The sequence below is a fragment of the Diadema setosum genome, chromosome 10, assembly GCF_964275005.1.
Source record: "Diadema setosum chromosome 10, eeDiaSeto1, whole genome shotgun sequence".
In the NCBI taxonomy this organism is placed as follows: Eukaryota; Metazoa; Echinodermata; class Echinoidea; order Diadematoida; family Diadematidae; genus Diadema; species Diadema setosum.
In genome coordinates, this window is record NC_092694.1 from 22,242,908 (window position 1) to 22,269,445 (window position 26,538).

A 26,538-nucleotide genomic window follows, 5' to 3' on the forward strand; every position below is an offset into this window, starting at 1 on the left:
GGTGCCCCACCCCAGGCTGCTCAGGGCGGGGACATGTCAACAGTAACAGAAACTCACATCGCAGGTAAGAGCAGATTGGCATTATTGCCTTAGGCTACACTTTGGCTGGAACCAGCCTCATCTACTCAAAAGTAAGCTGAAGACTGGCTTGTAATAAACCCAGGTTGATACCAGTGATCAGCTGCCAATTAATTAACAATGCGTTTAACATGAATTTGGCAGTAGACCCTAAGCCTTCATGACAATACTTCAATTCCTGTAAGCCCTTTTCAATTATAAATCAGTATGTGCAAGCCTGTTCTGGCATATTTTGATATAGTATGCCATCAATCACAGAAACAGTTGTACTTTTTTTTGGCATGCTTATCATTGCAATGATTTGTATTTGGCCATCCAAGATGGATTATGCAGAAGTGAATTGCGACATGAAATCATCTTCAAAGTGCTTGGAAAATTAATGTTTGAAAATTGTTTATGCTGCCAGAAAGGATACAATTTCTAATCCTGATAAGCTGCAAAATTTTGTGTTTTTTGAAATAAGAAACAATAGCGCAAAGATGATTCATTGGTTTTAAACTGAAAACGATGTATTACCAATGTTGAAAGATGAAACATAGTACACTGATCGATCATATGATATGTATTGTCCAAATAGAATTTGATGAGTAAATTAAGTTGTTTTTCAAAGCAAACTGTGTTCCTGCAAGAAAGCTCACAGTGTTACTATATTTCCGTAGTACTGTGCTACCAAGGAATGAAGTGTTCCTGTAATTACCCTACTCCCATTCTGGACTTGAGTTGGTACCCATGGAATGAAAATACAGTAAAACAGGGGTACTGCACTTCATGCTGATTCTTGCTATGTTTCCTACAGCCTGTCTGGTTGTCCGATAGCAGCCGCCGAGAAGCTGGCCATTATACACGGACCCACTTCCACGCCACGTGTTCCCAGCGACAACAGAGTCATAGGGTGAGCTGGCCTCTTTGGCTGCAGAAGACATAGAGCCCTAAATTCACAGAGGTAGTTTAAAGACCCCGTAGAGTGGGGATATACCACGGTGTGAAAAGGCTGGCCCGGCTTGGATATATTGTACAAGCTGTTATTTTTGCGTACAGATATTTTCGCGAATTAGAAGGTCACAGGCATTTTCGCGATAGGTTGTTTTCGCGAATTGACACCAACGCTATCTTGCATGCATTTTACTCTAGTGTATGGTGACATTTTCGTTTGTTGTTATATTCACGATCCAACTGATTCGCGAAATTTGCGAAAATTAAACCCTCACGAAAATAACCACTTATACAGTATTCGAGAATCCCCATAGCGATTGCACAAAGCTTTATCACTGATCTCTGTGAGGAAATACACACTCGGCTGAAGAATCTTAACTGAAATCAATTGTTACCGATGAGCATATACTTTGATTACATATGAAGAGTTTGTTTGCAAAAACCGGTAAGTCCATATTTGTCAAATGGAGATATTTGCGATTAAAGGTCAAGAAAAACGAAATTTTTGCTTCTTTTGACCATAACTTCAAAAATATACCTTTATATGTAGTGACCAATGTATCATTTAAAAGGTATCATTTTGTACTTTATGACAGAGACCGTACTTCAAAATCTTCAAAAATGGACTTATCGGTTTTTGCAAACAAACTCTTCATATATTTGTGGGTTTTCAATTGTACCCCGAGGGGCAGCAGATGAATCAAGCCACGTATGAATCCCCACGATACCGGGTCTTTAAATATAATCCATGGTTTGAATTTAGTTCATGGACTAAAAAAGCAAGTGCAAAATAGGATTATCTTGCACATGATTGTGTCAGCATGCATTCTTTTTGAATGTCTGCTGGCGTACAAGATGTTACAAAGCATGTCTACATCATAAAAAAACAATAATGATCCTCGGACTAGACAAACTGTCATTGTTAATCGTGGCCAATGTAAGCATATTTTGATTACAAGCAGAACATTGCTGCAGTAATTGCATCTATTGGAACTGAATCTCTTGTAAATGAAATTTTGAAAATTACAGTTCCAGCTTTTGAAAGAAATCTTAGTAAAGTTTCTGGAGTGAATATAACATTTCCAAGCTTTGATAAATGGGGGGTGGGGCTTAAAATGAAAATTACTATTTTGTTGTCTACAAAATTCACTCAAATTGTCCAAATTGGTCAGTCTGAATCTCATACTTGGGAATCACATCTGATTGATAATTGATTGACCATTTTTACATTTTAGCTTGCAGGTAACATTTGGGGATGGCAGATACACATTGTTGTCAAAATTGATGTATCTACATTAACGAGAAAACAAAATTTGGATATATGAAATGTTCCAGCATGATATTGCGAAGAAATACAATACACACAAAAATTGCTCACAAAACAATGCCTTATTTTAGTTCAATCAGCCATTTGATCCAAATCACAGGGTGTACTTCTTGATGAATGTAGACTCTTGGGCATTTGTCCTAGTCAAGATTAGACCATGTACTCCATATGACTTTGAAATACTTCTAATCCTGTCTCAAAGCTTGATTCTTTAAAAAGAATGTGTTGATTTCATCATGTGATTAATTTTCCCACCCTTCTGGATCTTGTTCTGACTAGAAGACCGATGTATCTGAAGGAAGTAGATCCAATGACGGGAGTCACTACCATCTCTAGCTCCTCCACACCTCGCTCCACCCCGCTGGAGAAGTTCACCCCCAAACCATTCCCTTCAGAATCCATCGTGGCGTCGTTCAACCCTACCACGGGTCAGTTTGCCACCAGCCACAAACGCATCGCGCCCAAGGTTGTCTCGGCGGCGGGGCTGCTCCCGCCCCACAAGCGCCCAGCGCTGCCCAACGACGGCCTGGTGGACAGCAGCGAGGCAACTCTGGCTGCGGCAGCCATCAACCTCTCGCTGAAGTCGCTGCCGCCCAACGTGCTGCCCCACCTGGCGATACCGATGCAGCTGCCCCAGTCGTTGGCGCCGACGACGACCACTGCCATGCAGCAGCAGCCCCTGGACCTGGTCAAGATGGACAGCAACGGCACGCTGGACCTGAGCATGAAGTCCAGCAAGGCCGACAGTCACCATTCTTCCCCACTCACCCCGCTCTCACAGCTCAACAGTCCTCTCCCGGCACCCACGCCCCCTCCCACTCAGACACCAACCCAACAGATGTCGGCTGCAGGGTCCAGTTCGTCTGGCATCGTCCAGCTGTCCATTCCCCAGCCCGTACTGCCGAATCCGGCCGCGTCAGTCTTCTCCTCGTTTCAGTCCCCTTCGCCCGCCCCGCCCACCTCAGCCAGCAGCAACTCGCCCACCATCCTGCAGATCCCGCGTTCTTACGACCAAGCCGTGGACTTTTCGGCGGCGAGGAAGCAACAGCCACTTCTGCCCAGCGTTCCCCTGACTCCCTTCACTGGGTCGTTGACCTCACTCAGTAGTCCATTGACCTCCATCACGGGGTCATTGGCCTCCAGTGTGCCACTGACCACAGGGGGCACTGCCCTCTCATCTGGAGGAGGACTTCTGACGTCCATCGCCCCCAATGCTGTCGTTTCGAGTGGCGGCAACGTGTCGCTGACGAGCTTCTCCCGTGATGAACCTTCGTGAGTATATTACCCCACGGAAACAAAATACCGAGAGGTCCATTCCCATTGCTTTAAATCCAAGCCAATCATAAAGCTGACATGTCTTGACTTGCATCCTTGTGTGTGACACTGCTGCTAACAATTACCCCCAGCAATTGACGTGACGCACCAATTCTTCATCCCCCTCTAATACAATGCAAGTCACCCTCCCCCCCCCCCAAAAAAAAGGAGAAATTCAACTGTAATCAGAAGCTTAGTAGCAGATTTAGAAAATAACAGAATCTCATCACTTGCTTGAACTCAATTACTGATCTAGTGGCAGCATAGTTAAAAACTAAATGTAGCAAGATCATTGCTTTGTGTCTTTTGATCTTCCTTGGTTCCCCATCTAATGTTAGTACCTTTATGTCATCATAGTTACTAACCATTCTTTCATGAAACATTTTTTTTTTCTGTATTTCATCCCCACTTCGAAGACGTTCAAGGTTATGGGTCTTTATTCAGTACCTCAAAATGGTCAACTTGTTTCCATCAAACGTGATTAAGATATTAATAGTACTGGGCAACAGAGTGATTATGATTTAGCTAATGATTATCTTTATGACTTCAATGGTGCGTACCGTACGACATAGTGAGGTACATTTGTAGCATTACTTTCTGTATTTCCCACCACTTTACCCAAAAATTGAATTAACCATATAAAAGAGATTTGCATCTAAGTCATCAAATTTTCATCTTTCAAAACAGCTACTTAGTTGGCAATGGGGCTGATGTGTTGTGTTCTCTCACATGCACTGTCATGATTTTAAATGCATTTGTCAAAGCAGATTCATGTTATCATTTGAAGTGATGTCACTGTTTACTAACATTATCATTTTTTTTTCTTTCTCCCCATTTTGTTCTGCTCTCATTTTGATGAACAACACCACGTGTATTCAATCAAATCATCACCAACCCCAACCTCCCCACCCCCATGACACCTTTAACTTTCTATAATCCCAATCTTCTACCTCACCACTAGTCCTCTCAAAAAAGCAAACAAACTTAACACGATGAAGGCTATGTATGAACCCAGGCGGGATTCGCTCAGGTAGGGATTCCACACCAGATGTAGACACCCTTCCTCTCTTTGTTTTAGGAGGGACATTTTTTTTTAATGACAAAAGCTTTGGAATGGTTTCAATTTGTGCGGTAGAAACCTGCATGTATTCCCCATGAAGAAGACTTATTCGCAAGTCTGTAGTGACTTGTGCTGTTAGAGATTCGATTCAACTCTTTTTTTCTACATTTGTGAAATTGATTTGCCTACGAACATTATGTCATGCTCTTAAAATATTGAGATCCTAAATTGTTCTTAATCTAGCAAATAAAGCAGTAGTCATATGTTAGAAGTTTGATCATATGGTCACAGCACAGTTTGTAAAACTGCATACAATATAATCAAGGGGTCAATGAAAGGATTGCATGTATTTGATTATCGATAGAGCAGTTTCATTTGTGAAATAATGTGCCTGATTGCTATTATTATCACACATCTTATGACATCAAGTACTAGTGCATAAATTGGCATTAATCATCCCTTAAAGGAAGAACCTACCATTCCAAAGCTCTTTTGTGTATCTATTGGACTTGTGTTAGTGGTTGTAAAGTGTTGATGTTTTAGATGAAGCACACACATATATATATATATATTCTCTATTCTTTTTTTCTTTTTTTGAATGGGTTTAATTCTGGTATTTTTGGCAGGTCCCTCTTGCCAATCTTGATTATTTTGTGTTCATGAATATGTAAGGTGCTGGGCAAAAGGTCATTGGTGTTGGCAAGAAATGAATGCATGTCAAGGGTGGTGACAGGAATTTTAAAAGACTGTAACAAAACAAAAGCACCAAATGAGTGATGACATGAAGCAAATCAGTTTGAATGCTCTTGTATAAAATATTTACTGACACATAAATCTCTTAAACACACCATTTATCACATAAATCTTTTCTGAAAAAGTCATAATATTTTTCTTTCTGTGACTTGACCGGTGATAAAAGCATAAAAGAGTGGTACAGACTTAGCCATATCTTAAGACAAGTTACACGTGATTGTTCAAGACATTGGTTTGCTAGCATGTTTACTAGAAAAAGAAAATCAGCCATTCAATGGATAACCTGTCTTTGCGGGACGTCGCTCAATACGTATCCTGTATAGACAAACAAAATGAATATTTGCTTGTCATTTCATTCCATTTGTTTATTTATTAATATGCACCGTGCATGTGTAGGTGTGTGGATTTTAGATCAACATGAACAAAGAAGTTACCTACCGAGTGCAGTTTGTGTAATTCTATCTCCAGCAGTCTGTAAATTACTCACGGCACGTAAGACCTTTTGCCCATCATAGACTCCTGTATGGTGGTTTCGAATTTCTTGGCCAAAATCAAGAGTAGAGATGTTGCAATGCTCGAAAATGAAATCCTCCCAAAATGAAATTGAGGAGCTATTAATTGCCATTTTAATGGAAATTATACATGTACATTACTCTCCATATTCTAGACTGGCTATAAAACTATGACATGATCTGAATCAGTTTACCAATGACTATTTCTTACCAATTTGCTTTCAAAAACTCATAACAGTTTTTCCTTTATCAAAATAACTGTTATTACCATAGCAATGAAGGAAATGCTTGCTATGATAAATATTGGGCAATCATTAGAATAGTAATGACAATTACGCAAACAGGATTTGTGTATTTCAGATTCCAAGCTGAGAACTAATGACTGGTGTTGCAATTCAGCTAAAAAGCAAATCAAATCAAAAGAATCGCACATCTCAGTTGCTGGTTTTCCAAGCAGTCAAGGACTTGACAAACATTAGACTCATTTTCTTTGTCAGTTTCTTTGAAATTTTCAAGGAATTGGTTTTGTCATGGGCTTGACTGTTTAGTGTGTATACTCTTGATATCAACCCATTGCCTGTAGGAATTTGATCTCCGTGCATTAATCCTGGGGAGAAATGCGATATCTGGTCATCAAAGTTTCATTTTTTGACAATATACCACTGAATCATGGCTGGTTTTTCTCTGATCTTTTATTCTTTGAAACTCAGAGCCGCCATACAGGAGAATTAAGTTGTTGTTGTTTTTTCTGGTCATAGCCAGTACATATTTGTACATTGTCTAGCTTTGTAGCAGTAGATTCTGCATGCCTCGTTGTCTTTGACTTTTTGTTTCTTTATATTGAAGGGGTGTTTGTTTTTCTTTGTTAAGTTAAAGTGGTGATTAGTTGCATTGACTAGTTGTCCTTTGTGCTGAAGGCTGCCTCGTCACATTTTAAGAAGCTGGTTAGTATAGACTTTGGACTATGGATGGACTTTTATTTCCCCTTGTTATGACTTTCATTCTTTGTGAGAAAACGTCATACACTTGGGCATTGAACAGCATGCGTATATTTTACAAGTGCTTGCTCCGTTATCTCCACAAGGTGTGAAATGGTTATCACAGTGGTTGGGTCTATGTGGGTATTACACGGATTGTGGTCATATACAGGACAGTGTGTAATGTCATTAAGAAATGCACACACAGACACACACATTACACAGTCAATGCATTTATACGCACTATCAAAGTTTTCTACTGAAAATATTTGACTTTTATCTTAAGAGCTTGCATGATGTAAGATATAAGTGTGTAGAAAGGTGAATGATTTGTTCTGTGGAACCTAATATCTGAATTGATAAGGGGTCAAGAGGTATAAAGACTTAACCCACCATAATCCCAAACACTGGCCACCTCAACACACACAGATCTAATATTGTTGTATAGATCATATGTGACCCGCTACAACAAAAAGGTCCTAAAGTCGTGCACGGTCGAAGCCGTGAAAATCGAGTTTAAAGTCAGAGCATTAAAATTGGTCAAAACTTACGATTTTCTGATTTTGATATATTATTGGAGTCTAACATGTCTTCTATCATGTGTCGAAATTTTGAAGCAAAATGATTAAAGGAAAGACCAAAAAAAATAGCGTTTTTCTGAGCCATGTTTTTTGGCGTTTCAACGAAGCAGAAACTGGTTCGAAAATTTGGATTGAGCGCCACGGATAGGTTCCGCCCCTAACAACGACCAGAGTGATCTCATTGGTCAGTTTGCTGCTTGCTGCTAACCGAAGCCTGAAGCTCGCACACTGCCCAGTCGAATGGGTGCGCTATGCTCAGCCACTTCTCACATCCTGGTCACTGATTGGTTGGTGAGGAGACCGCCGACGCTGATGTGCTTGAATGAACTCTTCGGGGGTTGCTAGGGCTTACCTTCTATTGTCCAGAGGTGAAAAGTGACTTGCGTGTCCGTTGATCACGATTGTGTTGAAAGGAAGACTTTTAGGGCGCTTTTCTCTAAACAGTGATTTTCCAGACGTCTCGACATGCTCTCTTTTAAACATCGATATCTCCGCAGCCGATTATTTTTATAAAATGTGTTATACATCAATTTAAAGCAGAAAGATTAGGGGATTATATCGTGCAATTTTCAAATAATCGACCTCGCCCAACTTTAGGATCATTTCGTTGTAGCGGGTCACATATACAGTGCACGAACATAGTTCCCCCTGAATGTTTTATTGTACCCCCTCCTCAAAAAGAGATGAATGTAAGATTAAGATCATGTGACCAAAACATTCTGAAAGTGTGGAAACAAACTAAATCATTAGGTTAAGATGATTTGATCAATGTCTTCTTATTGCATGTGTGATATACAGGTACATGCACTGCAGCAGCTGGATGTTGCAAATCTTGAAGTATTTCGTGCCACAAAAAATTCAGTTTCTGATTGTAATTTGTGTGCATATTTTGATCGGAGCAGTGAAATTGCTCTGATTGTGTGCCATAATTCCTGTATGTTTATTTAGGGGCACAGAAGGGTACTAGGGCCCCATTTCATAAAAAGTTGACATATTATAGCAACTCTTGCTGGAATGGCAATTGTCATGGTAATAATCCAGCTTCCTGATTGGCTGTTGCTATGAGAAGTTTCCATTCCAACAAGAGTTGCTATTCTAACATATTTTATGAAATTGGGCCAGGATCTCTAAAGCAATTCTCGAGTGAAGAAAGATGCAGAAAATTTAAATTATAAAAACATGAAAGTATAAGAATTCGAACATCGTACATGAATGAAGGCAGAAACATCCATCAGTGGAACTCTCATCCATTCATGAGAACCACTCCTGAACCTCTTTATGAGCCAGAGATTTCTGCATGCTTTTCACACAAAGGGTCCCACGTTGCTGGCCAACGAACAAAGCAAGCCGTCCCAGTGTGCCGGCAGGCAAACGCAGCACATCAACAATTAATGAGTCACTTGACCAAACATTGCCAGCACTTGAGTGGCATATAAGTGGGAGTGAAGTGATGATCTGTAATATGAGATGATTTGCTGAACGCGTCTCCATGGGTATCCGCACTTGTGTACATCGTATTAGATTAAAAAGACAAGTATTAACAAAATACTTTGCAGAAACATATATGAATCTCAAATAGATTTTAAAAAATACAAAGGGAAACTACCATCATAAAAGTTGTTAGATAGTGTATATGTGTGAATGTAGGCACATGTGTACCATGTCACTGCTTAGGAATCAAAAAATTTAGTTTGAAATTTACAGGTTATTGCTGGGTTCCCACTGTCGTGCGATTCGCTACATGTGCCACGATTGGCCATTAGCTGATCGTGGAATTTTGTTTATTATTGCTCAAAATTTATGGCATGATCGAAATTGTGGTCTCAAATACGGAGTAATCATCGATGGTGATCTTATCAAATCTTGGTAGTAGCATTGATCATAGGCAAGTTTTCGACATTCCAAAAATTTCCTACAATCAATGCGATTGCCACAACTGACCCCAAGATCTGATAGGATCTTGGTACGATAACCACAATTACTCCACGGTTAAGACCACGATTTCAGTTGTGGGTCAAATTGTGATAGACATAAACAAAGATTCCACGATTGGCTACTAGTGGCCCAGACGTTGCGGATCATACGACAGTGGCAAAGTAGCATTAGTCATTCCGTGATTCCATGACTAGATTCAAGCTGCCACTGATGATGGGTGAGGTCAGTTAGACTTTCGGTTTCTTTCTCTCTCTACCACGATATTCATGAGTCACTGTTATTGCAGATTTGGCCCTTTGGAAAGTGCTTTACTTTTTGGACAGTGATATAGCCAGGTATAGCTTATTTGTATCACCTTCTCGTGAACCGTGATAGGTACTTGAGAAGGGCAAGTTTTAAACCACTTTAACCATTGTGATTTTGATATAATATGAAACCGTTTTAACCATTGTGATTTTGATATAATATGCAGCACTGGTATCGAGACATTTCCCCAGTTTCCCCCTCTCAATATTTCAATAAGTTTAGTTTAGCATGAAGTGTAGTTGTTTAGTAGAGTGTGAGTTGAATGCTAGTAGTTTGCAGCTCCACATTCACACAATAGGACTGTACACCTGGCTGAAAAGTTTGTTGCCATTTTATACTGAAATAAACCTTTCAAAAGAATTCACTATAGGAGTAAACAACCTCTCTCACTTTTGATTGCTCATTGTAAATGGGATCCTTCCTGGACCAGTTCAATACAGTGGAAGTGTGGAGCACACGACAGCTTTTGTATTACGACTATTTGAGGGGATATGGTTGCCATTAAAAGTATGACCCATTCAATCCCACCTTTTCTATGAACCTATCCTCTACAAGATTTTGAAATCATCACAGGATGTGCACAATGTCCACCAGAATCCCACAGGCAATGAATACTATGTACTAAAAAAACATAAAAAGAAAAAAAAAAGAGAGAGAGAAAAAAAGACTCTGTTGCCGACAGAGGGTGCTATTCTATCATTGGACAAACCACACACAAGTTGTAACCACATGCACATTTTATTGTAATTGCCTTTTACCAACAATGTATTCATCATTATTACTATTATTATTAATAGTAGTAGTAGTAGTAGAAGTAGTAGTTGTAATAGTAATTGTAACAGTAGGATTACACTGCAGTTGTACAGATGTACAATGTACTTAAAATACGTATACTAAGTGTTGTAGTGTTACTGCGAATTAAAGTTGGTAATCAGATATAAATATTTTTTCTACCGTTGTCATCATAGACATCAGAAAGTATTGTGGTGCATGGTAGCCAGTTTTTGAAGGTACATAAAAGGCAATGGGTTTATATATGGTTTTACATCGCACACTTAAATAGTATTCTCATATCAAACACTCCGAAAGCTTTACAGACACTCATCTATGTGCCATGTAACATTAGACAACCTTTATTGCACAGTACTAGAATGGCAGCGTTAAGGCAAATTGTTGCCTAGAATGTGCCTTAGCTCTACGTTCTCTCAAATTTCAATTTATTTATTCATTCACGGTCTGCCCTTTTACAAAATGATTTTGGGAAATGTAAATTTTCGATGCCACCGAGACACAAGTTCACCTTCAAGGCAGAGCAGTAGCCACATTCATGAATAATGATATTGCTGAAAAATCCATTACTTCGTGAGGTTTTACCCTTTTTTTGGCTCCTTGTCAGTGTAAAATAAAACAAGGGGGGGGGGAATGTAGGAGATGTTTTATTATCATTATTTATCCTTCTTTGTCTGACTGTCACTGTCAATGTGATTTTCAGATGCTTTCTTCACTTCAGGGTGCCAGAAATTACCCCAATGTTATTCGAAGGTTAACAAGGGTGCTTCCATTCAGTTGACTTTCTAAGAAGAGGATTTCCAGGAATTTTATTTAGGAAGGAATTCTCATTTCCGCTTTTTTAGGTGGAAAACTAAAATGCGGGGGGGGTGGGTATAAAGGAACATGGGATGAGTGAATGTCATTAAGGTGACATCATCGATTTGAACATGCACTTTTTGATGATTGATGCCACGCTCTCCCACTTTGAGGCAGGTGCGATGGTAAAAGTCCTCCGAGAGAAACGAAATCCAGGCACCCGAGTGACAGCCATCCTTACAGAAGCCTTCTTGATTATTCAGGCTTGTGGATGTTCTCTTTTTGCCTTTTAAACGACAAAACAAAACCCCCAGAAATAACTAATGTTGAAAACGGGTATCTTTGGTTTTTTGTGTTTTTTTTTATCTCCCGACACAGGGCAGCGCACTTTGAGGGTTTTGCTACCAAACACAGCATACTATATACTGTAGTCATGTTTAATAGAATGTGTATGTGTGGTCTGTGCCTTCTATTTTTTTTCAATTTGTCTGTCTGTCTGTCTATCTGTCTCTTTATCTTGTTTTCTTTTTCCTTTTTTATCTCCCTCTTCCTCTCCTCTCTATCTGTCCATCTGTCTATCTCTTTCTATCTGTTGATTTATCAGCCAATTCATTTATTTATCTGTCGCTATCTATCTGTCTATCCATCTATCCATCTATCCATCTGTCTATTTATCCATCTGTCTATTTATCTATCTATCCATCTATCCATCTGTCTATTTATCTATCTATCCATCCGTCTATCTATCTATCTATCTATCTATCTATCTTTATCCATCTATGGGGGCTCTTGTGGCGTGGTAGATAAGACTTTTAATTAGAGGTTCCGAGTTTGAATCCTGTTAAGTGCCTACGAACTTGGAAAAGATGTCTTATACCCACCGTGTCCCTCTCGACCCAGGTGTATAAAATGGGTACCTGGCAACTCTAGGGTAGTAATAATGGCAGGGCCCTCTGGCTGGTAGAACAGTGGCAGCACTGAAGATGCTACCCTGGATAGAGAAGACCACCGATCTATTTTTGTCTGCTGTTTGTCCATCTGCTATCTCTCTGTCATAGTATGTCTTTGATATCAATTTTATTTTCAGATCCGTGAATTTTGTCATGTTTGCGTCAGCGCTGTCTGAAAATGAAGTCACCAGCAGGAATGTGAAGACAAGACCGTTTTGTCTTTTTATGTTTGCTGCTGTTTCAGTGGCATTAGAACTAAAATATGAAAAGATAGGAGCATGCATTATCCCAAGACAAATCTGGCACACAAGTTTAACATAGACTGATCATTCCTTGAGATTAAGGGGACAGAAATACCCATGAATTTGCGCTTTCCCCGAAGACGATATCATCCCAGAGATTTGAGATATTTAATCCAGCAGTTATCCTTGTTGTAATGTTGCTTACACATATACTCTTTGGGAATTTCACAGTGGTGTAAGGTGTCATTTACAAGCAATTCAATACCCCAGAGGTAGTGTACACTAGTGTTATCAGATCAAATTCGCAGGTGATATGTTGTTTCTCCCTAAAACAAAGAAAAAATTGCTTTGATGATAAAGATAAAATCAGAGAAATGGATACATCATCGAGACTGATACTCATTCCAAACAAGGAATCCACCGAGCAATACTAGTATACCTTTGTATTTACTTGCAGCTCAGATATGACGAACCTGATATATTTTTGGAGTGATGAAAATCTTTAGCTTGTTATTGCGTGCTTTCTTGTTGTTGAATACCCTTGGACAAGTTAACCCGTTGAGGACGGTTTGATTTTGCTACAACACGCATTTCCCATAGACACCTGCCCGAGTATACTCGGGACTCGTCCTCAACGGGTTAAGGAAAAATGTAGATTTTCTGTTCAAAATGGATAACTTTTGTAGATGGAGATGACAAATGAGTCACAATGTGCAGATGAATATCTCTACAAATTCCTACATATATGCTCAATATATTTCACCAAGTTAGAAGAAAGATGTCCTTACACATTTGAACACTTCCTAATTGAACTCCGGGTTTGGATGAGGCTTTACTGTGTTAGCAGCAAAGCCAAAAATTGAATCCAATAGTTCATTGCATGCCACCATATAGAAGACGTGTTGTTCTTTGTTTTCTTATTGTGATTGTTCAAATTGTCTGTACTTTTATTTTTACTAATTTTGCTTTTGTAGTTCTTTTGTAATTGTTGAGATTTAAGTGCGTTCATGTAATTTTGTTGTGTTTGTTTTGTTTTTTGTTTACCATTTTCATATTTTAGGACACTCTACAGTAGCCTTGTGGGGCACATTTTCATGCTTGAATATTTTTACACATTTCGTATTGTGGGGCCCTCTGAACTTGCATTTTTTTTTTCCTTACTCTGTCCATCAGATTTTTTTTTTCCGAAGTGAATGGCACTTAGGGCCTACCTCAAATGCATATTAGAGCTCACTAGATCATGAAATATTGTCACCTGTTAAAATGTGGCTGGGTGATGGTCAACCATTTTCCTTTTGGGGAATACCACCTGCTATCCTTTACCAACGTTGACAATCTAAGACATGAATCTTCAAATTGCTTCACCCGCTGCTTGGGAAAATATGCTGAAAAAGGTTTCAAGAGGAGATTGATTTAAAATAAGTCCAAATATCCACTCTTAAATGTACAGGATTCATTGTTTCATCTCTTAATTTCCTTCCACTTCTATCTGTCTGTTTGCCTTTCTGTCTGTCTGTTTGTTTGTTTGTTTGTTTTTCTCTTTCTCTTCTTTCTCTCTCATTCTTTGGTTCTCTTAGTGGACTTTTACCAATTTAATTTGTTATTCCAAAGACACGTATTATCCTTACGTTGGCTTCATCACTATCTTGCTCTTTTATCCCATCGTACAGAGTTTAGATATAGCTGTATCCATTCAGTTTTGCTGAAAATATTCCTTGGGGTTTTTCTTCCTTCTTTTGTCTTTTTATTTCATCTTTGACTGTCATAGATTTCCATTCTTCTCTCTATTAGTGTTGTAGTTTCCTTAACTCTCTATGTGCCACGTTCGCACGTCCGGCTCAGTCGACGGCGTGCCAACTTCGCATATTGTGCTCAACAAAGCCGCCAATACCGATCGATAAGTCGCGAATCCCGTGGTACAATCAAAGCGTTTCTCGCGCTTATGTTCCTGTCACATGCGGCTTGCATTCTATGTGGTGATTGACTATCAAGCGGTGTTCCCAACTAGATTTGCGTGTACATTCAAAGTTTCTGTCACTATTTTATGTGCAAAAGTCATGCCTTTACAGTCATGTAGCAACTGGTAATTGAAAAGAAAAATTGAAAATAGAATTGTTATTCATTGTATATGGAAGCAAAAGTTTGGCATTCCTCTTCAACTTTGCTCACTATTATGTCCAGCTTAACAGAAATTTGTAGAAGTTATACAAATTGAAAAAACAGAATTCTTTCCCAAAGCATGACTACCTTCGTGTCTCAGAATAACGTGGCACACGGGGTTTCCACCATGGTACATAAAGAGTTTGTAACCCTTTATGTGCTTGAGTACCAGTAAGCACAGAAAAGCCCATAGTGTCATACACACTATATAAAGTCCCTGGCACAGAATGGGTTAACATGCTCTGTTCATGTCTCTGCTTTCTCATTCAAGCACAGACCAGGAATAGGCATTTGTAGTCTACATTCTCTCTATTATACCTGGAGCTCTGAACCAATGATCTGTCTACAAATCTAAGTGGGTTCTGTGGCAGTACAGACAACCTCTTTTCTTTTTCCTTTCTTTTTCATACTGCAACAAGGTCAAGTGAGATATTTTGAGGCTAACCTAGTTTCCCCCTAACAAGTTAGTGTTAGCAGATCGACAAAGAGGTTCCTTCACAAGCTGTGTGTGGAAAACTCTTCAGGGAGTGTGCTACAGTGTATAATACGTATGCAGTTCAACCATTGCCTGTTGCTAGGAGGGCAGTGTTTGCTGCCCTCTTGTGACAGCTACCTTCTTGTGGTATTGGCAAGGATATCAGAGAGGTGGATAGGATACTGTGTATTCAGTATGTTTCACTGTTCTTTGGGTTTCTTAAAATTTTCGCGTCAACTGATATTCGCGAAAAATAACAAGTCACCAAAATATTGCTTCTCACAGCACAAACGTGTTGTGCATCATTTCCAAAGATGAAACTCACAAACCTTTCTCCTGAAAAAGGACAATGCTTTGATTTCTCCTCAGTTACTGGAGAGTGGTTCTCAATCGCAAAGTCAACCACTCATGAAAATTGTCCTACAAGTCTCAAAATATGTGGTACCATACTGCAGTAAATGTATGGAAATGGATACAATTCTAGTCGACAATTTGTACATTTTACATTGTATGTACACTTTGTGCACTGCTATAAAGCATCGGTGGTTGTTGTTGGTTTTCTTTTTGCTTTATGTTTACAGTAGAAAATTACTTGTTAGTTTGTGTTCATCGCATTATGTTGTCATTTGTCTGTGTCCGTGCCTCATGTTATCATCTCTTTTGTTTTGAAACCATAATATTTAGAGACTTTATATTTATTATTTCCTTATTCATTCTTTGGCAAATTATGAATCTCTTTCCACCCAAGCTGTCCCACTGTTGGATGCGATGGATCGGGTCATATCACGGGCAACTATTCATCCCACAGGAGGTTGGTTTATTGGTCCATCTTAAAGGGACACACACTACTTAAAGAAAAAGTGGGCCTGAGAGAGACAGGAGTCGTAGAAAGTAAAATTAGGGAAATGATTTATATTTTCTTCCCATAATTCGGTTTTTGGACAATGTAGATTTTCAGTGCTTGTTTAAAAACTGGGGTTTTTTTTTTTCTTGGTCTTTGGCAACCACCTGAAACAAAGTTACCAAATAAGCCTTTTGCTGCTTTTAACAGGGTTATATTTTGAGATTACACATCGCATAGTAATGGAAGTATGTTTTAAAGAAAAATGAAGACATTTGTTAACAAATATCATTGATTATCCTTAAGTTAGATAAACAAATAGATGATTTGTGTTTTCCAACACAATCAAAATCTGTTGTAGAAAGCTTTTTTATGTAGTAATCTTGTTATTAGATTCATCATTTAGCGTAGCTGTTGCTGTGATACATGCACTTTAATGGGATACATATTCGATTATGAAACCAACAGTCATATGAGGAAAAATTCATGCAGGGTTTTTTTTTTTCCTCAAAGACACTTAAAATGCTTCAAAACAATGAATGACTACCAGGTAAAGTAACAAATTTCAGAAGAAAAAGAAGAAGAAAAAAAGAGAGGGTAGGGAATTGATTTTCCAAATGTGAATGTGGTGTGAGTGAGTATTAGTGTTTCACTGCGAATCGATTCTCTAAAATGCAGTGTTATATTAAAGAAAGGCCCCATTAATTATGGAACCTTGAGAGTGTTATTTGTGCATGTACGTCTTCTGTGAATGTGAATGATATTCACTCTGAAGGATCACGAGTTTTTTTAGATTGGAAAATGTTGTATTTTAAAATGTTGTCTGTAATGCCAAAAGATTAGTATTATCTGGAGTTGTAAGTGTTTAATCATTATGAATTTCCTGAAGCAAAGACAAGTAGGTAGAACATTACAGGAACTTTTAATGTTTCTCCCCCAACCATGGTATATTTATATTAAGGTCTTTTGATTATGCAACTATTTTTGCTTTCATTGTCTTTGTGGTGGCAGGTTTTATAAGACCAAATATTACACCCTTATGTATATGTTTTGAAAGAAATGGAATTCTTTGTGTGTGCCTTCATTGTTACCTCTATTTTGGTTTCGGAGAATATTGATGAAGTAATGTAAATAGTTGGAGCAGTGTTTAAGCTTATCCAGACCTAAGCTACTCTCCCGCCCTGGGCAAACTAACAAATGTATATTTCATGAGATCCCACATCATCTTTTCTTTTATCCCTGTGGGGAAAAAAAAAAAACAAACAAACACAACCTCGAATTCCAATGGCATCATTAACAACTAACCCATCATCAGTCCTGTTGCGTAAGTATTCTTGTCAGGAATGCAGTCAGTTGAGAATGGCTGCGAGTTGTTGTCCCCATCATTTGAAAGTACTTTGCCCCCGTTTGATTTCACCTCGAATCGTGTCGTGCTATACTCTATACGACTCCTGTACATTTTTCGTCTTCCACGTTCACACATGATTTGCAGTGTCAGTGGCTCCATGTTTATCCTCCTGCTACGATGATCAGTGACTATCAACCACCGACTGTCAATCTGTAATCACGTTTGCATTTGCCATCCATTTTGATGTTAAGAGTTCTAGCATTTGTCTACATTCATTCATGGAATCTCTTCACATTCCTTTAAACACTCCCCTAAAATATTCAGTCATTCCAAAATTTACCATTTGTAAAAATTTACCAACTGGAAGTTCATAGCCATCAAAATCCACAGAGATTTATTCCATAAAACAAAAGAGCATGACATTCACGCAAATGTTGTATGTTACTGCTAATGTGCAAGACCTTTCACATATTAAAACCCATTGCAGAAAGTGGTACCTGATTTATTCGGTGAAAGGTAGCCTGCAAGAATTTTCAAAAAGAAATCAACATTCCTGTGACCCAAACCACATACTTGTCCATAAATTACAGGAATATTTCTCCGCAGTCTTGTAAGGTAAAAAAAAAAAAAAAATCCATCAGAAATTTTTCCATGGTTTTCAGTTACACAAATTATTAGAGAAAGCTGTGCACAACCCAACTTGTAATGCTTCCTGTTTTTGTTTTTGTTTTTTTACCCCCACTGCAAGAATGTGTGGCATGGCACGATGTTTATTGAGAAAGTTGCATCCAAATCTGTTTACTCAATTTTCCCCCATGCATTTGAATGTCTTGAATGCTTACATTAAAATCCCTTTTTCCTTTTTTTTTTCTTTTTTTGAATTGCTTTTTTTTTCCACCTTACCCTTGTTCCCAGCTTGTCCGGTTGTCCGATGGCAGATAAGTCTGCTTTTATCCCAGGAACGCAAGATTTAAAGTAAGTTTCTCTGAGGAATTTCTGCGATTCGCCTTTTGTGGAAAAGCCATTTGATAGGTCTAAAAAGTTCCAAGGATCCTCTATTTTAGACAATTCTTTGCCTGCACTAAAACTTTTATTTCTTTAGTAGTAGAAACCTGAATCATTAAATCAACCCTGCATGTTCCTTCATCATTTTAATCTAATTCTAATATAAATCCTTCCACCTCTGCCTTTCATTTTGCACAACTGTAAAAGTGGAAACTTTCACGGATTTTGTGCGATGTGAAACCAGATGAAGTGCAAAAATGACATTCTGGGGAACATCTATGCTTATGATTAGAACCATCTATGCATTCTTGTTTTATGTCTTTGATTCCGCAGAATTAGAGACAAGTGAAATTCGTTTTTTTTTTTCCCCCAACTGAGTGCGATAAATTACATGAAATTTTCCATTTTTACAGTATCTCATGTCATCTTCCTATTGTCATGTTTCCATTTCAAAATGATTTTCCATACTTAATAAATCATTTGGGTGTGCATTTGTGGTGTCTGCAAGTCATCTGTTGTTGTTTTTGTCTTTGCCTATTTACCATAATGACTACCATCCTTAACAAATGTCTCACCAAAGACAACATTTTGCCCAATTTTCAGCCAGCAGATGTATTCTCCCTCTCCCTCACTCTGTCAATCTCTTCTTTTCTGGTTTATATTTGATGGTGGTCATGATATTTTGTGTCATTGTGTAAATAGATTGTATGTATCTTAACCCGTTGAGGACGGACTGATTTTGCCACAACACGCATTTCCCATAGACACCTGCCCGAGTTTACTCGGGACTCGTCCTTAACGGGTCAAAGACCCCTTTGCTTGGGGATTCATGGAGTGGTAAGATGGGTCCGGTTTGGATATATTTGAGAATCCCCGTAACGAATTGTGTACACCTTTATCACTTATCTCTATGTAAGTGCACACACAGCCACAAAATCTTGACTGGAGTTGACCGTTAATGATGAGCGTGCACTTCGATGCACATGTTTGCTGACACGTGGCTGGTGCCACGTGGGTGCTATTTGTAGTTTCAAACGTACCCCTGGAGGGTAGCAAGTAAAAACTGATTCATTCAGACCACCCATGTTTCCCCATGCTACTGGGTCTTTAATCCCATATTTTTGTTTCGATAAAAGATATGTAATTTGATTTACTTATACCAATTTGATGATCTTAAAACTTTTCAGTGACATTCAAGTTCCTATAATGTACATTCAAGTAATCTGATATTAAAGATGAAAGAGTTGTTGGATTGGGGGTGGGGGGGGGGGAAGCTTTTTTTCAGAGGATATTAAGTCAAGACCAGTGATTATTGAGACATATCTTGTGAAACATCACCATCGTTTTGAGAAAAATTGCATCAACTGATTGATTAAACACTTGAATGGCTACCAACACACATAGATCATCTTACAGGAATGTCACTCGTGCGACTACAAATCAATGTTTCTTCAATGAAAAAAAAAAATGCATAAATTATTTGATTCTTCTTGACTCTTTTTATGATCATTTCTGCAGACAGGTTTTGTCAAAATGACATTTTTTGGTTTTGTTTGTTTCATTGTTAAATCTGTTTTGACTCTCATGGAGGATACTGTGCAGTAATTATTTTGTCTAATGCTGTTCATGGCAGTATTGGGTATTGACAGTTATCAAGTGTTGCATAGATAAATAGATTAAAAAAATGAGTCTGATACTCATCCTCGATTGCTTTCAAATTTTTTAACATAAAGCAATAAAAGATCCTGTGTGAAATTAAGAAATTAGCGCATGTACGATGAATTGTTTACAAATTTTCTGATTCTTCATTGAGTATGGCCTTTACAGAAAATCAACAGTAATGGTAACATTGTCAAGACATTTGGCACAGCTGATGCCTCTGTAAATACCATGTGATCTTACATTTGCACAAACTTGATCACACACACTAAAGGAATAATTAAGTCAGTATGAAACATGTGCATACAAGTATACACTGTGTCTGTAGATCATACAAGCACATATTTTTTTTTCTTTCTCATTCTCATCAGTTATATACACCTTTCTATTCAATCCCCCATAGGGACCACAAAAGAAAACAAAGTACAATTAAAGACTACAGAAGACTAATTAGCCTACAACCATATTCCCATCCCGTTTGGCATCTAGGTGCCCTACCCCCGGATGTGACGGGTCGGGTCACGCCACTGGTAACTACTCCTCTCACCGCAGCCTGTCTGGATGCCCACGAGCCAAGAAGAAGAGCTACACGTCACCCAAGAAGGAGGGGGAAGAGGATGGGGATGGGCTTATAAAGTGAGTTATGGCTGGTCAGCGGCTTTTGTTTATTTTTCTCCTACAGGTCAGAGGTCTTTCGTGTTGGATTTTGTTGATTACTTTTGTTTGGACAAGTTTGAACACTACCAGGTGGTCTGTAATCGTTCGCTGTAAATATTAAGATGTTTGACAAGTGATTAAAGCTGTGTCGTTTGCAATTCTCGGTATCGCCACTGCACGAAAAATTGTGCGCATGCTGCTGAGCCCTGTCACGGATGCAACGTGGGATTCCTCAGGAGCACTGTCACTTCCGGTTGAATTGTACATTTGTATGTGTCTCGGTTCTCATGCAATTCAATGCAATTTTTGTCAGCTTTTCTTTGGTTGCTGTTTTTTCTTCGGTTAGAATTAAGCTTTAAAAAAGAAGAGTTTACAACTTCTAAATCTTACTGATTTACAGTCACTAGAACCATGATTCACTGCTGCAAGGCTTCAATGTGCTGGTCACATTATGAAAAGCGAAGAAATCTTCAACAAAAAATACCTCTGGATAAAAACAGAACATGACCCGAGTTCATATGTAGCTGAAACCGGGTGCAAGTTTGCCCCTTGAGTTATCCCATAATGCATCTAATGCAATGTTTGCCACGAGGCACCCAGGAATTGGCAATACTGCGAATTAGAGTAATAAAGATTAGTTTGTTCACCTACAGCTCCTCATCCTCTGCAGAGGGAGTCCTTCCTAACTATTTAACCATCTTTGCATCTTCTTGCCTTCACTCCTCTCAGGTGTCCCATACCCGGCTGTGACGGCTCTGGTCACGTCACGGGCAAGTACGCCTCGCACCGCAGCGCCTCGGGCTGCCCCCGGGCCGTCATGGCGGGCTACCAGGGTCCCATGCAGACTGCACCGCGGGAGAATGGATGCAAGGAGACCGGCCCCGTGGGCACCACCAATGGGGGGCCCGTGGTGCCCATCTCAGACCCGGTGCTGCCCCTGGCCCTCCTGAAGCCCAACATGATGACCGGCAGTATGAATCCGGTCATTGAAGAAGAGGGACCAAGGTATGAGATGTGACTGGAGTGTAGTAGAGCTGGGCAGTGTAGACTGTGGTCTGATTTATGTAGAACATATAGCATACTTCTCCCTGCGTAGAAAGACTTGTTACACAACGAGAACCACAGTGACCAATTATGAAATGAGATTTCCTGCTTCAGGAAGCTAAAGTTGGTAATATCCCAAGTTGGAGATGATAGATTTATCAACATATAAAAACTGTCTTGTCATTCACTGCTGCTACAGTGATTTACCATCTGAATCATTCCAACACCAATGGAAAGAAGCAGTTGTGTAGGGTAAACCAACAGAGTGATAATAATAGTGATGATGATGTAATCTTCTTTACCCAGGGTAGCCTCTTCAGTGTTGCTAACTGTTTTACCAGAAGGCCCTTCCATCATTATTACTGTAGCATTGCCAGGTTCCCATTTTGATATACACCTGGGTCGAGAGGGACATGGTGGGTAAAAATCATTCTGTCCAAGGATGTAAGCACCTGGCGGGATTCAAACTCAGAACTGAAACATATGACACAAATACAAGTCTGCCAACAGGTACAAGCATTCAGCGTATAAAAGTATCACGTTTCCTTCCAAAGTGTACTTGACAATGGAGCTATGTGCCATGTATGCTGCTTATCACACAAGTGGGATATTTTTGCACTTTTATATTAAAGAAAAGCAATGACATCATAGAAGTTGTACCTGATTGAGACCTCTCAAACAAAATATGAGTAACAATTTGATTGCTTATGAATGCTAAATTGGTTTTTGTAGTGTGACCATCTCAATCTCTCTTTCTCTTTCTTTCTCTGTCCAGCTGCCCCACTCCAGGATGTGAGGGGGCGGGGCATGTCAGTGGGGTGTTACCTGACCACAGAAGCCTATCAGGGTGCCCGCTGGCTGCCCAGGCCATGAAGAAGGCCCGGCTCAATGGGGAGGACATTACATCCCTCTCTCACAAAAATGTTAAAGGTATGTGCTCATCTCTCTCTAACATGGCCCAGCTTTTGATGATACGGCTAATGGCCATTTCTGAGTATTTCAATGACCTTGAATGACTAGGGCTTCATGGACAATTGAAAGAAAAATTCTGAGTTGATAACTTTTGTCACTTTTTTTAAGGTACTTTGTTAATAGTCAGTAGCCACATTTGCTGCCAAGGCTCCTTCGGCCTTGGCTACCAACACTTTTAATGTCCTGGAAATATCCATTACAGAGAAAGACTGCATAATACTGTCAACACTTTTACATCATAAGACACTTATGGCAGGATTATAGCATTGATTTAACTTGGTGTGATTAACCTTTGGTATACCTGAGTGGACCTTACTTTTATAGTCTTTTTTAAAAATCTGTAAACTCTGCATAATCTGCTCTTCACATTCTTTTTTAAAACTTTAAATGACCTAAACATATTTTAGCTTGTAGTGTACTTGATTTCCTTGTCTGCCCTTTCTAAATGTGCTCTGACAATCCAGGCGTGCAGAATGATGAAGAGTTATGGAACCTTGACATCGAGATCAACGAGCTTCAGTCCAGCAACAACCAGATGGAAGCCCAGATGCGGCGGCTGAAGACGCAAATCGCTACCATGGAGACCAAGTTGCGGCAGGCGGAGCAGGAGCACCGTGCCATGGAGGAGAAGCACCGTTCGCTGACCGGCCAGCTGGACGGTCTCCGCAGCACCCTCATCCGCCACCTCTCCGACGTCAAGAGCGTGGCCATGAACAGCGGCGGGGCCCGCGAGGCCAGCCTCCTGGGCCCCAGCTACGAGCGGATGGAACAGTTCTTGGCCAGCCTCAAGGAACTGGACAACGATGCCAAGGACCATGTGCCGACCATGAACGGCGGCGTAATGGTCGTGGCATCGTCGTTCCAGACGGCGACCCCACCACCATCCCTAGCGTCATCCTCACCGCGTCTCGAGGCGCCATTGTCATCAGACGGTACTCCACTAACACCTCCTCCCCAACCAGTGGACCTTACACCCCCCTCAATGGGAAATGGTAGCATCCACTCACAGCACGTAGAAGAGCCGATCTCCACGCCTGGGGTGGTGAGGACCAACGTGGTCCCAGTGTCATGAGGAGATAAGCCAAGCTGCAGGAGACCCACTATTGGTGTCGGGTCAGCTGTCGGATGATTCATTATGCACCATCATTGTCCACCTTCCGCAGATAGTTTGACCACCCCTGTCAAGACTCAATGGACAGCCTTGCTCTCAGAAGTCAAGTCAGTCCTGAACTGGTATGTGGATGACACCACTTTGCTCCGGGGGTGGACAAGGACACATCTGTAGGACCCTGGTTATATTCCAATGTAAATAGGTTCGCCTGTAGTCTCCTTCAAGGCGTCACAGGCTTTATTTATTGAACATAGCATAGTGTGTAGGCCTGAATTGGACTTATCTCTTTGTGCTCTCAGTGAAACTGACAGGCAGGTTGAAAGGAAAGTACCTTGATCGAGACAATGTCAATGCTTCTGGAGGATTATTAAATTCATTTTTGAGGACCTTGGGGACATATTGGATTATCACAGATCATCATACCTCTCACATGCCTAAGCAGGTACATGTACTAATGCATCATTCTCTTCATTTTTCATGGCTGTGATGTATTTATGAAAGCAGTACAATCAAAGTTAGGCATTCTTACAGTGCAGAGTGCTCAATACATGAAGAAATGTAAAAATGAAAGCTGAGTCTAAAATGCTGAACGCTGATTGGTGATAAGCCAGTTTGTGTTTGATTCTAGCTGAAAGTCTTTGATTTGTACAAACAAACCTTACAGCAACAGAGTCACAAAAATTGCAATGTCGGCGGACCTTAACCTAATGCATGAGTACTATGTAACGCAAGGAGGGGCATTAGAACCATGAAATAACCCTCAAAGTATAATCTTGTTGTTTTTAAGATGATTTCAGGTCATACTGGACATATTTGTTATTTTTATCTTTTTTTTTTGCCGTTGTTTCTCTGTGACATAATTTAGGCCATTTTTAAAAAGATAAAGATAATAAAGAAACTTTAAGATACACAAATTACTCTCAAGTGAGGTGTGAAATCAGTGATAAACTGCACTAAGTTTTGTGTACATTCTCAAACATGAAGCCATGAACCATTAGATCTACAGTACATGGGTAAGCAGTGAGACTTTGTGGTTGCTCTACTTCATGTGGACTATGTGAGAGCTCACCATGTCGTGCACAATCAGTTTTGTGTGCATCTGCAGTACGCAGCTAGCGAGTGATGGGGCATCAAGCGGCAGGAAAGAAATGTGAGTCATAGCGTCACGTCAGTGGCGGCTTTCTGTGATTAGGTTGACGACGGTGCTGTAGAGGTCATCACAGTCGAACTGATTTCATCAATCCTCCAGTAACAGTGAGTGCAGTTTACACTGCAGCCATGAAAATTGATCTCATTAGCATACAGTTCATTAGTAGCCACAACTCATTAACACTATTCAAATTCAGTGGAATGTGATTTATATAAATCATTGTTTTTCTTGACCATTTCAATGATTAGCAGTATTTCAGTGGTACCTCAAAACTCCTTGAAATTCACATAAATCAGAAGAGTGAGGGCGCTGTTTGATATATGCAGTGGATTTTTTTTTTTTTCTAAGTCAGCTCGTCAGCCAAATTTGAAAATGTGGTCAAGGTATTCACTGAAAATTCATCAGCAAGATGAGATTGTGTGTACAGTTTAATCGCATGTCAACTTCTTATTTATTGACAAACGTTTTTGTAGATACATGGATGCAAGATGACTGACAAATGCAATGAAATAGGTTCTTGTCAAAGTACTATGTAGGGAAAAGTTGTGTTTTCTTTGATTTATTGGGAACCATGGCTATTATAATGTCAGTTATCGGGCCTTTACATTAGTAGTCTGTTGAGAAGTACTATTCATGTTCTGGTTTTTTTTTGTACTACATGAAGTATTTTTCGCTGAAGGTATCTGGAAATATTAACTTTTTTTTTATGAGACTGATAAAAAGGTGGTCACAAAGAGAAAAAGAAAGTTTTGAAAGCTCAGCAAGATGTCGCTGGAATTGTATGTTTGCAGTATTGAAATATAACATTTGTAAGGCATATTATGTTGCATTTTCTCCCTTTTTTTGCATTAAGTTTTCATAGAGGGCAAAATTTCTAGGAAGAAGCTACTATATGTTTGAAATATTTTAAGATTCACCGACTTCTCAACTTTTTGAATTTCCTCAGCAATAGTTTTGTCAGGTGAAGTTATGAATGATTACAGGGAGAGATATTCTTTTTTTTTTCTTTTTCAATCCTTACAAGAACAAACATTTGCTTTCAGCTCCACATTTCAATAATCAAATCACAGAGAACAACCTCCAATAATACACAGTGTTGTTTCTTATTTTCTGAGTTCAGTGCTCAATTAGTTTTAGAGTGGAAATTTAATGTAAGTACAGCATTCATGTTCGAAATTATACTTTTGAATGGCTAACGACCCCCTCCACATAAACAAGGAAAAACCAGGTCAACAAACAAAAAATAAAAATAGAAAAGAAAGTAAACACCTCACTGTAGATTATACTAGGATCAAAGCTTGTGAAATACTATGTACTCACTATGAGATGTTTAATGGCATGACCTTAGTGCTCATACAGCTTCATACTTCTTGGCCCAAATTCACAAAGGTACCAGTAGTTAAAATCCAGTCCGTGGCTCAAATTAAGACTAAAGACTAAACAAGTGCAAGATTGGCGTACCTTTCACACGCGCGCATCGACCCGCATTGGGTGTCTGTTGCCGAACGCCATCTGTCGGGCACACTTGATGGAAACAAAATTTGCATAATCCATGGGCTAA

General features: G+C 39.5%; 1 protein-coding gene across 1 annotated transcript in view; it reads left to right on the forward strand.

Annotated features, from left to right (window-relative positions):
* Positions 1-24,630, forward strand: part of LOC140233851 (uncharacterized) — a 163,870-nt gene extending 139,240 nt beyond the window's left edge. Inside the window, exons 13-22 of the mRNA XM_072313943.1 lie at positions 2-64; positions 875-970; positions 2,618-3,610; positions 4,614-4,682; positions 17,347-17,355; positions 18,295-18,354; positions 20,533-20,679; positions 21,430-21,705; positions 22,511-22,674; positions 23,181-24,630. Of these exons, the coding sequence (XP_072170044.1) occupies positions 2-64; positions 875-970; positions 2,618-3,610; positions 4,614-4,682; positions 17,347-17,355; positions 18,295-18,354; positions 20,533-20,679; positions 21,430-21,705; positions 22,511-22,674; positions 23,181-23,788 (2,485 nt within the window). The 3' untranslated portion in view covers positions 23,789-24,630. The remainder of the gene's footprint in view (position 1; positions 65-874; positions 971-2,617; positions 3,611-4,613; positions 4,683-17,346; positions 17,356-18,294; positions 18,355-20,532; positions 20,680-21,429; positions 21,706-22,510; positions 22,675-23,180) is intronic.
* The last annotated feature ends 1,908 nt before the right edge of the window (positions 24,631-26,538 follow it).